This window comes from Sturnira hondurensis, unplaced genomic scaffold (assembly GCF_014824575.4).
Source record: "Sturnira hondurensis isolate 20B ecotype Veracruz unplaced genomic scaffold, ASM1482457v3 Scaffold0006571, whole genome shotgun sequence".
Lineage (NCBI taxonomy): Eukaryota > Metazoa > Chordata > Mammalia > Chiroptera > Phyllostomidae > Sturnira > Sturnira hondurensis.
The window spans coordinates 1,665,019-1,677,546 of record NW_028079202.1 but is presented as its reverse complement, the minus strand read 5'-3'; the positions used below and the strand labels follow the sequence as shown (position 1 = coordinate 1,677,546).

The window sequence follows — 12,528 nt, the reverse complement described above, 5'->3', positions numbered from 1 at the left end:
AGGTTACCATTCTCATTTTGAAAATGACAAACATAAACTCAGAAGGCTAAGTCACTTACTGAAGATCATATAACTGGTAAGTGGCAGAGCCATTATGGGAACTCATTTCATAGTTTTTATGGGGATTCAGGGAGCTAATATTTGTAAAGCCTTAATATGTTGTCTAGCATCAGGAAACATTTTATGTCTTTGTTAAAAAGACAAAAAAAACCCCTGATTTTGCAAGATTAATATGGCAACAAAAATATTTTAATACAATATAATAAGAAATGGAGAAACCAAAGAACTTAAATATACTACCCATGGGCATGAACTAATTGTGGGGGGCAATGCTGGAGGGAGGAAGGGTAAAGGATTAAAGGATTTAAAGGGGAGAAAAATGGGACAACTTTAATAGCATAATCAATAAAATATAGCTAAAAGTGATATGATAAATAACTATAAACACATACTTTTAAATTAAGGGGACAATACTCTTGTGCACAAAAAAAAAAGCAATGACTTGAACAATCATGTACTTTAGCATTTTAAAAAAATTTTGTTCAGTACAGTTGTCTCCACAGTGTGTGGTAAAAAATACCATTTTACCACACCACTGGCCCCTCCACCCCAGACATCCCCACTTCCCAATCTTCATCCTACACCTATTTGGTTTTGTCCAAGTGTCCCTTATAGATGTTTCTGAAAACCTTTCCCCCTTTTCCTACTAATAACCCCTCCCATGTCCGCTCTGGTTACTGTCAGTTTGTTCTTAATTGCTGTGTCTCTGGTTATATTTTGCTTGCTTGTTTGTTTTGTTGATTAGGTTCTTCTTAAAGGTCAGGTTATATGGTATTTATCCTTCACTGCCTGCTCTTTTCATTTAGCATGATGCTCTCCAGTTCCATGTATGCTGTTGGAAAGGGGAGAAGCTCCTACTTTCTTTCTGCTGCATAGTATTCCATCATGTAAATGTACATGATAGAGTCTATAGTTTTTGATCCATTCGATTACTGATGGGCACTTAGGTTGCTTCCAGCACTGGGCTATTGTAAATTGTGCTGCTATGAACATTGGGATGCATAAATTATTTTGGATTGGTATTTCAGTGTTCTTAGGATATAATCCTAACAGTGGAATTACAGGGTCCAAAGGCAGTTCCGTTTCTAGTTTTCTGAGGAAATTCTATACTGTTTCCACAGCAGATATACCAGTTTGCATTCTTACCAACACTGAAGGAGGGTAACTTTTTCTCCACAACCCTGTCAGCACTTATTGTTTGTTGATTAGTTTATGGTGGCCATTCTCACTAGTGTGTACTACCTCATAGTGGTTTTAATTGGCATCTGCCTGATGGCTGTTGATTCTGAGAATCTTTTCCTATGACTCTGGGCCCTCTGCATGTCCTCCTTGGAGAAGTGTCTGTTCAAGTCTTTTTCCCATTGGTTAATTAGGTTTTTTTCTTCCTGGAATGGAATTGTATGAGATCTTTATATATTTTGAAGATGAAACCCTAGTCTAAGATATTGCTGGTAAATATATTTTCCCATACAGTTGGTTCTCTTTTCATTTTGCTATTTTTTAGATCAAGCAGAAGCTTTTTTATTTTGATGAAGTCTCATTTGTTTATTCTTTCATTTATGTCCCTTGCTCTAGGTGACATATCAGTGAAAATATTGCTGTGTGGAATATCTGAGATTTTCCTGTCTATCTTCTCCTGTAGGACTTTTATGGTATAGAAACTTATGTTTAAATTTTTTATCCATTTTCGGTTTATTTTTGTTTGTGTTGTAAGTTCTGGGTTCAGTTTCTTTCCTTCTTTCTTTCTTTTTTTTGCTTGAAGATGTCCAGATCTCCCAACACCATTTGTTGAAGAGGCTATTTTTACTCCAATTTATGCTGCTGACCCTTTTGTGGGTATTAATTGGCTGTAGAGACTTGAGTTTATTTCTGGGCTCTCTATTCTGTTCAGTTGATCTATGTGTCTGTTCTTATGCCATTACCAGGCTCTTTTGATTACAGTGGCCTTGTAATACAATTTGATATCAGGTATTGTGATCTCTCCTACTTTGTTCTTCTTTCTCAAAATTGCTGCAGCTATTCAGGTCTTTCATGGGTCCATATAAATTCTTGAAATGATTGCTTTATGTCTCTGAAATATGTGATTGGTATTTTAATAGGGGTTGCACTGAATCTATAAATTGCTTTGGGTAGTATAGACATTTTGACTATGTTAATTCTTCCAATCCATGAACATGGTATATTTTTCTATTTATTTCTGTCTTGCTTAATTTCTTTCTTCAGTGTTCTGTAGTTTTCTGAGTACTTGTCTTTTATATCCTTGGTTAGGTTTATTTCATGGTATTTTATTTTTCTTGCTGCTATAGCAAATGCAATGTTTTGTATTATTTTGTGATATTTAAGTTTTGGTGTACAAAAGTGCCTTTGATTTCTGAGTATTGACTTTCTATTATGCTGTTTTGCCAAATTCACTTATTATATTGAGTAATTTTTGGTGGATTTTGTAGGGTTTTCTATGTGTACTATCGGGTCATGTACAAACAATGACAGTTTTACTTCCTTATTTCCAATTTGATGTCTTTCATTTCTTTTTCTTGTCTATTTTCTGTGGCTAGGACTTCCAATGCTTTGTTGAATAGAAGTGGTGAAAGTGTGCATCCTTGTCTTGTTCCTCATCTTAGTGAGAAAGATTCTAGTTTTTCTCCATTGAGTATGATGTTGGCTGCAGGTGTTTCATATATGGCCTTTATCATGTTGATGAATGCTCCCTGTATTCTCACTTTGCTGTTTTTATTATAAATGTGTTATACCTTAATAAATGTTCTTTCTTCATCTATTGATATGATCATGTGAGTTTTTTCTTTCATTTTGTTTGTGTGATGTGAATATTTCATTTGCAAATACTGTACCATCCTTGCATCCCTGGGATGAATCCCACTTGATCATGGTGTATGATCTTTTTATTATATTGAGGATGTGGTTTGCCAATATTTTGTTGAGGATTTTAACATCTGTGTTCATCAGCAGTATTGGCCTGAAGCTTTCTTTCTTCGTTGTGTCTTTATCTAGTTTTGGAATTAGGATGATACTGCCTTCATAAAAACAGTTTGGGAGTCTTCCCTCATCTTGGATTTTTTTGAAAATTCTTTGAGGAATAGGGGTTAACTTTTTCTTAAATTTTGTGTAAAATTCTATTGTGAAACCCTCCAGTCCAGGGATTTTGTTTGTTGGGAGTTTTTTGATTACTGAGTTGATTTTGTCAGCTGTTATTGGTCTGTTCAGACTTTGTGCTTCTTTTTCATTCTGTTTTGATAGAGTACATTTTCCTAGAAATTTGTCCATTTCACATAAGTGGTCAAATTTATTGGCATATAGATATCTTCATAGTAATTTATTACAATCGTTTGTATTTCTGCAGTGTCAGTTATAATTTCTCCTCTCTCATTTCTGATTTTGTTCACTTGGGTCCTGTCTCTTTTTTTCTTGATGCGCCTGCTTAAAAGCTCACCCATTTTCTTTACCCTTTCAAAGAACCAGCTCCTGCATTTATTGATCCTTAGAATTTTAGTTTATGTGTTCTTTAATTCTGCTCTAATCTTGGTTCTTTTCTTCCTCCCACTTGCTCTTGGATGTCTTTGTTGTTGTTCCTCCAGTTCTTGTGGATGGAAGGTTAGGTTGTTTATTTGAAATGTTTCTATCTGTTTTGGTAGGTCTGTATAGCTATGAACTTCCCTCTCAGGACTGCCTGTACCATAAGTATTGGACTGTTGTGAGTTCATTTTTATTTGTTTTCAGAAATTCTGTATTTCTTCCCCAGTCTCATTCTTAACCCATTCATTGTTTAATGGCATGGTATTCAATGTCAATTTGGTTGAATGTTTTAGAGTTTTTTCCTTGAGATTGTTTTCTAGTTTCAGGCCATTGTGGACAGCAAAAATGCTTGGTATGACTTCAATTTTCTTGAATATGTTGAGGCTTGTTTTTTCTTGTATCTTATGGTCTTTCTTTGAAAATATTCCATGGACATTTGAAAAGAATGTGTAATTTTATTTCTTTGGGATGAAATGTTCTATATATACCAGTTAAGTCCACTTGATCTAGGACATTGTTCAATGCCACAGTATCTTTGTTGATATTTTGTTTGGATGATATATCAATTTTTTATAGTGAGGTGTTAAAACCCCCTACTATAATTGTGTTGCTGTCAATATGTTTCTTGACATCCTCCAGGTTTTTAATGTCCTCTATTAATGTCCTCTAATATCATCTATTTTTAATGTCCTCTACAATTTTGTTCTCCAACCTTCATATACACTGAGGTTCCATTGGTTGTTCACTCTGTTCCTCAGAAGATTGGCTAGGTATTCCACCTATGCACAGGGGAAAGTAGGCTCCATTCCCACCTACCTCACTGCCATTTCTACTTTAGCATTTTGGATCTTTCCATCCCAGAGACTCTCCCATTAGCCAACTGTAGGAACCCTAGGGTTAATCTTCCTTATCATGCAGGCTGATACAAAATTTCTCCACTGAAGAAGTTCTATGATAGTGTATTTCTTCTTCAGTAAATCCATCCTTTCTTGAGCTCTTTAAGTCATGAGTTTTGAATACCAACACTCTGTCTTCCCATGTTCAAATATCAGTAATTTAGAAAAAAAACAAAAATGGCTTTTATTGGGTTCAATATAGCATTTTTCTCTACTAACAGCATAAATATTTCCAATTCTCCATTGCTCCTTTGAGTCTTGATATCTCATGAAAACACACAGCAATGACTTTTTTGAAGTTAACTTTCTTTTTTTAGAAGTCCCTCTGAAAGATTTCCTTTTATAGTGTGTTGCCTTTCCTGAGAGTTACTTGATTTTTTCCTTTTTTTTTCAAGCAACTACATCAAAGTTTTATTCCAGTGTAACTTGACAACTTGGCTCACCTCAAGTCATTTGTAATACTGCTATCTTACTATACTACATTTCTATACTATAATACTTGCCTTTCCAGATTTAAGACTTAACAATGAATATATGTGATTAATACAATGTTTTTATACCCAAATGGTGGCTCATGGATGAACATACTGGCAACCAGAAGTCCCAAAATTGGATCCACAGTTGCAAACACTCTATGTGAAACAGTGTGGAAGGTGGTGGGATGATGCATTAACATGTGCCAGGGCAATTTATTTTTCTATGTGGATAGAAAATTTAAAACTGCATGTTCATCTCACATTGCACTTGACAACTTGGCTCACCTCAAGTCATTTGTAATACTGCTATCTTACTATACTACATTTTTCTTTAGATGCAGTTGATGATTAAACTACTGATTATTTGAGATGCATAGAGCATAGAGATACTTGTGAGACCAAGCCCATTCTTTCTGTTCTTTGGGACCAGGTTTGACCACAGCCAGCATTTTCTCAGCGGCTGATATATTCTTCATTGGTTTGGTGCTGCCACAGGGCTAAGAAACCAGTTATAATTTCACAGGTCTAAGGTTTGTGGTTTTCTTCACCTTGATGATAGCAAAAATTCATTCAGGTATAGTTCAAAAATTATACTTTGTCCCTAATAAATTCTTTATTAAACACAGTATACAGGATGTATAAACATTATGTTTGTATTATATTATTAAAATATTAAAAAAATGAGTCAGAATGAGAAAAACATTCTGAATGAGTCTCAGCATAGGCTCTTCCCCTTTAATAGCATTAATTCTCAATTGTAGATTTAATATTTTTATTCTTTCCCTGCATTTGAGAATCTCATTAACATATGCCCTGGTCATCCCTGGCTAGTGTGCCTCAGTGGACTGAGTGCCAGCCTGTGAATCAAAGAGTTGGTGGTTCAATTTCCAGTCTAGGGCACATACCTGGGTTGCAGGCCAGGTCCCCAGTAGTGGGGTGTGTGAGAGGCAACCACAAATTCATATTTCTCTTTCTCTTCCCCCCACCTTTCCATTTTTTTAAATAAATAAATAAAATCTTTAAAAAATATGCCCTGGTCAAAGGCAGAATGATAAATTTCAGCATCATTCTCCCAGTTGAAATAGATCATTACAAAATTTACCACTTTAGCATCTAAAATTTTAAAATACTTTAAAAAGTCCTTATCTATTCTGATAAATGTCTATATTTTGGCATTTTTCTTAAGATCAGTTCATTTCAACTGACATTTTTGAACATCTGTATGTTTGTTACAGATATAAACAAGGAATTGTCTTGTCCTTGGAGAAGATGATGGTGTTGGAGAACTAGGCCCCATTTTGAGAATGAGAAATGGACTTCTTAGTTTTAAGTGGAACTCCTTTATATGTGTTCATTATATGATATCACCTGAAATATATAACCAATAACATGGTGGTATATAGTGGACTCAATTCTGACCATCCTTCTTCAATGACAAATAATGTTTATACAGATACTTCTTGAGTTACAATGTGGTTATGTACCCATAAACCAATCATAAGTTGAAAATGAATTTAATACAAACATCACAGATTAGTCTAGCCTATGTTAAATGTTCTCAGAACACCTACATTAGCCTACAGTTAGGCAGAATCACCTTGCTGGTGCTGCACAGGATCATGACGTGTTATACCACATACTATTCTGAAAAAATCAAAACTCAAAATATAGTTTGCACTAAATGTGTAATTGCTTTTGTATCATTATGAAGTTAAAAAAATCATAGGTCTTACCATTTAAGTTGGAAATCAGGTACAGGACATTAAATATAGTGTCCTTGTCGCGATGACCATAATTTACTTCTCTAAGTTTGTCATTTGTGTGTGTGTATCACAGTACTAGAAATTAATTTTTGTGGGTATTTTTCCAAAGAATTTTAAAGGAATTGCTTGTACTTATCTTCAAAAATCTATCTGCATTAATCAAACTGAAAAAGTATACAGCTAACTATTATTCCAAATCAGTAAGAAAATGTTTAATGAAGAGTTTAGTAAACCTCCACTGTAATAGGTTCTAGATGGTGATAATTCCTTATCGAGGTGACTGAGACTTTCTTCAACTAACATATTAATACTCACACACAATTGTTTTCAGATAAACTCAAGTGTGTAATTGTTTTCCCGAAATCTTCACTTTATATTCACTTACAGTAATATCACACCTAACAAGAATGGATGTATTTCTTCTGTTATTAGCAGGGTGATAAACCAAAAGGGCTTTACAGAAGGATCATTAAATTTTACCAAGAGAAGCAAAATTCCCAAGCTTTATACTTTAATCTATTAAAATAATTTAGTAGATTTTACATAATATAGTTTACTTATATTTAACATAAATACAACAAGCTTGGAAACCCATTTTCAAGGCCAAAGAAAAGTAGGTGTAAAATATCTACAAGGAACAGGCAAGCTACTAGACGATAGTCTAATTTTTAAAATTTAAATTACTCAAAATCACATTTTATCGACACTCTTTTATGGTACATATATTATATAAAATATTATTGTCACTGCATGTTAAATATTAGAAGTAATTTTCAGATATATTCTGCCATGACTACATATATTTATACGATTTAGAAATCATAAAGACTATGGGGACTTGACAGTATGAATGAAGCTCAAGATTTGAGCATGACACATTCAAATCCTTTGGCAAATTATGGACTACAACTTTTTGTTTTGCATACAGTTTTATAAGGAAACAACCATCCAATTTGTCGTGTACTGTTTTAACCAATTTTTCTCTACATGACAGAGTTGAGTAGTTGTGACAGAGATCCTGTGACTGGAAAAGTGAAAATTTGCTTTTCAATCTGTCATCAAAAAGTTTGCCAGCCCTTTCTCTAAGTGGAAACAACTAAAATGGCTAAAAGTGATAAAAAATTTGTAAATACATTGTTAATTTGATAATAAAATAAATAATTCAGAGAGGAGGCATAGGTTATATTCAGTTAGGAATATTATTAACAATAAGATTTTTTTCTTTTTTAAAAGTTATTTAATTATTTTTAAAGTACAGTTTTCTGTCTATTACTCCCATACACACAGTATTGATTACTTAAAAATAAAAAATATTACAGTAGATTTGGGATAGTATTTTACATTTTTAATGAAGATATTTGAGAAGGCTTACATATAGGTCCATATGTTAATGGACAGGAATATTCAACACTTTAAAAAAAGTCTCCTTGAATAATCTGTAGGTTTCATGCAATTCCAATGAAAAATTCAGTTTCCTTGTGGAACTCGACAAAATGATTGTAAAAATTACACTAAAGAACAAAAGACCAAGAACAGGCCAGAGACTCATGAAAAAACACTTGTGGAAAAAATACTTACCTTTCCAGATTTAAGACTTAACAATGAATATATGTGATTAATACAATGTTTTTATACCCAAATGGTGGCTCATGGATGAACATACTGGCAACCAGAAGTTCCAAAATTAGATCTACAGTTGCAAACACTCTATGTGAAACAGTGTGGAAGGTGGTGGGATGATGCATTAACATGTGCCAGGGCAATTTATTTTTCTATGTGGATAGAAAATTTAAAACTGCATGTTCACCTCACATTGCACATAAATGTCAATTTAGATCATAAACTCTGTTGGGAACTGCTCTGTCTGGTTTCAGAAGTTGTAACTGCCCCCCATAGCTAAGGCTGAGTGAGCAACCTCTGGAATTCGAGCAACTAAGGAGATAAAGTTTATATCTGGCAGCATCCCTGCTTCTGCTTCATCCCCTGCCCCTAACCCTTGGTCAGTTAGTCAGAGACTGATAAGACCCCTGGTGGGGGGGCAACCTAAGCCAGACACAATCACTTGGGAGGCCCTCAAGGAAGGACTCTGGGGGCTGCAGCAAAGAGGGAGTAATGGGCCATCATTGCCCACCACCCCCTGGCTATTCTGACATAGCTTGAGTCCCCATTTCCATCTGGGAGAAGAGCTTCCTGGCTCTAATCCGCGTGGGGAAGGCGGTGCATTCCTTTGCCTGCTAGAGTGAGTTCCAGGGTGATCGGCATAAGAAAGAGTTCCTGAAGTCCTGTGAAGCCTGCTTTGCTAAGAGTGCTTTCATTTATATGATAAGGGTCCAAGCAGGAAATGAGTATGTCTTCCAAAGTTTTTGCACCCCCCTTACCTGACAGACACTGGCTCAGATTAAGCCCTCAGATTTCTTTGAAATGTTATCTACTCTTTGATCCTTGCCACCTGACATTGATTGATAAGCTTTACATGTATTCCTATGTGTTCCAAACCTTATAAAAGCCATTGAAGAAGAGGTCCTTGGTCCTCCCCCTCTGAGAGACTGACCACCTCTCCTTCCCAAACAGGTCATGTCTTGGTAGTATTACTTTCACCCATGGCAGATGGGGGGACTTGCTGGCAAGTTGCCTCCACAAAACTTAATTGTAAAAGGAATGAATTCAAATCTTTAAGAACACATTGCAGAATTTCTTCACAATATTATGATAGCAAAAGATTGTAAAATTGGATAATTATAGAAGAAAACTATAAGGATATTTGTTTAAGTTCAAGGACCTTTTGCTCATTCCATGATACCCTATGTAATGAAAACACAGGCACAGCTTGGGTGAAGGTATTTTAACACACACAAATGGCAAAGGATTATTGTCTGGGACACATAAGGACCTTAAAATTGAAAAGAAAAACACACTAAATATATAAGTCAATATATTTTTTATTTTTTTTATTCTGGAATTACAGGTATGAAATATTTAAAAGTATATTTTTTGATTATGCTACTACAGTTGTCCCATTCTTTTTTCTCCCTTTGAGCCTCCTCCACCCAGTACCCCTATTCCCTCCAGAATTTCTTCTCCTAAGTTCATGTCCACAGGATGGATATATATATATATATATATATATATATATATATATATTCATACACACATATATACATATATAGAGAGTTCTTTGGCTTTTTCATTTCCTACACTATTCTTAACTTCCCTCTATTTTCTATTTTCCACCTAACATTTATTCTTCTTATTCTCTGTACCTTTTATCTCATTCTCCCTGTTTCCAACCCTGCTGGTCTCTTCCATGTAATCTCCATTTCTGTGATTCTATTACTGTTATAGTTGTTTGATTAGCTTTTTTTTTTTAGGTTCAGTTGTTGATAGTTGTGAGTGTATTGTTATTTTACTGTTCACACTTTTGATCCTCTCCTTATTCTTAGATAAGTCTAACCTTTCATATAATAAGGACTTGAAGATGATGAGCTCCCTTAATTTTATCTTATTAAGGGAGCATTTTATCTGCCCTTCCATTTTAAATGAACGCTTTGCTGGATATAGTAATCTTGGATGTGAGTTCTTGCTTTTCATAATTTTGAGTACTTCTTTCCAGCTCCTTCTTTCCTGCAATGTTTCTCTGAGGAATCAGCTGATAGTTTCATGAGAACACCTTCGTAGGTAACTCTCTTCTTTTCTCTTGCTGCTTTTATGATTCTCTCATTACTTTTAATCTTTGACAGTTTAATTATGTGTTTTAGTGTGTTACTCTGGTCCAACTTGTATGGGATTCTCTGAGCTTCCTGTACTTGTATGTCTATTTTCTTCACCAGATTGGGGGTGTTTTCTTTCATTATTTTTTCAAATAAGTTTTTGATTTCTTGCTCTTCCTCTTCTTCTTGTACCCCTTTGATTTGGGTATTGAAATGTTTAAAGTTGTTCCAGAGGTTCCTAAACCTCTCAATTTTGGGGGCTCTTATCTTTTCATTCTGTTACAGTTGAATGTTTATTTCTTCCTGCTACTCCATATTGTTGATTTGAGTCCAAGTTCCCTTCCCTTCATTCTTGGTTACCTATATATTTTTCTTTATTTCACTTTGTATAGCCTTTACTTCTTCCTTTATTTTGTGACCACACTCAATAATTTCTGTGAGCATCTTGATTACCAGTGTTTTGAACTCTGCACCTGATTGGTTGACTCTCTTCTCATCACTTAGTTATTTTTCTGGAGTTTTGATCTGTTCTTTCATTTGGGCTGCATTTCTTTGTCTCAGCACACCTGTTACATTTCAAGGAATGGAGCCTTAAAATGGATGAAGGGTGAAAGAGGGAAGAAAGCCACTTGCTGAGTTCTTGACTGGCTTTGAAGAGACTGGCATTTTCTCCCATGGCAGAACCCCTACAGGCTTGTACAGCCACAGGTTCTGAGGCTTTATTTTCCCCATGTTGTAACCATGAATTGTGAAGTCTGCCTAGCTCCCATTGTTCCTCACAGTTTATCTGCGTGTGAATGTGCAACTGCCCAGTCCTGAAACCACAGCCTTGCCACAGGTCCTCTCCATTGTCCAGGCTACCCATATCTGCCTCTTCTACCCTTCTGGATGGATGTTTCTTCTTTAACTCCTTGGTTGTCAGAATTCCACACAGTTTAATTTTCTTGTAGTTCTGGATTTTTAAAAAATTGGTTGTTTCCTTCTTTTGGTTGTACAGTGAGGTGAAGCATATCTGCCTAAACCTCCATTTTGGCCAGAACCTTGTCCCACTTTTTGCCCCTGTTGCTCTCCCCTGCCCTGCTCTACCACTGTCAATCTCTTATGGAACAAAAATTATGCATTAAGTAATTGGAAAAATAAAGGTGTTCTATCACTAGCAATCTAGGAAATATGCAGGTAATAATTTTTACATTTAAAAGTAAATGTAAATAAATAAAAAGTTCAATCAATAATATTACTACCAAATTGAAAAATATTAAAAATTAAGCAATATAAAATATTGGAATATTTGTGAAGAAACAGACACTGGATCCATTTATGCTTCAGGAAAGGGGGTGCTAGTTCGAACTTGCATCAGATGGAAAATAGTTAAACAGATGTTAAAGTGCAAACACATTCTGTAACACAAAAATTATACTCTTAGTCATGTGTTTTATGGATATATTTATGTATGAAATGGAGAAAGTTGTATACTAGTGCTCATATTATCATTGTTTTATATCAAATACCAATAAGAACACAAATGTTTATCAACAAAAAATGAATTGTAATTTAAATGTAGTCATGGAGCAATGAAAAATGAGTGGATTACATTAATATGATTGTATTTCAAAAACTTAATGTTTAGCAAAATCACAGAATAATATCCTAAGTTATTTTCCTACTGTAGTAAAGAATATGAAAATGTTTTCTTGCTTTGGTAAGCGGCATTAATGGATAAAGTAGGACGGACACCCATACAAGGCTGCTCAGACCCCATTCTTTCCTAGATTTGTAGACTTTTCTACATTGCCCTTATCACTATTACTGGTATTTTAATGTTGATATGTAATAATGAAGGTTAAGCTGCCTTTGTTTTTTTTTGGTAGCTTAGACCATGGAGCACCTTTGGAACCCTGGAAGTTACAGCTCAGGTTCAGTCAGAACTGAAGGAGTACTCAGTGGTGACAGAAGAAGACTGTGAAATTCTTAAGATCCCTGCAAAGAATTATGCCAAGTTAAAATTGGTATGATCAAATCTAATCTATATATTAAGACAATATGGCAGTAAATTCAATAGGACTTTTGCCTCTTTGGATACATATCCATATTTCTC

At 34.8% G+C, this 12,528-nt stretch overlaps 1 protein-coding gene across 1 annotated transcript in view; it reads left to right on the top strand.

Moving 5' to 3' along the window:
- Positions 1-12,528, top strand: part of CNBD1 (cyclic nucleotide binding domain containing 1) — a 327,528-nt gene that overhangs the window by 228,642 nt on the left and 86,358 nt on the right. The window contains exon 7 of the mRNA XM_037050237.1: positions 12,302-12,439. Coding sequence (XP_036906132.1) covers positions 12,302-12,439 — 138 coding nt within the window. The remainder of the gene's footprint in view (positions 1-12,301; positions 12,440-12,528) is intronic.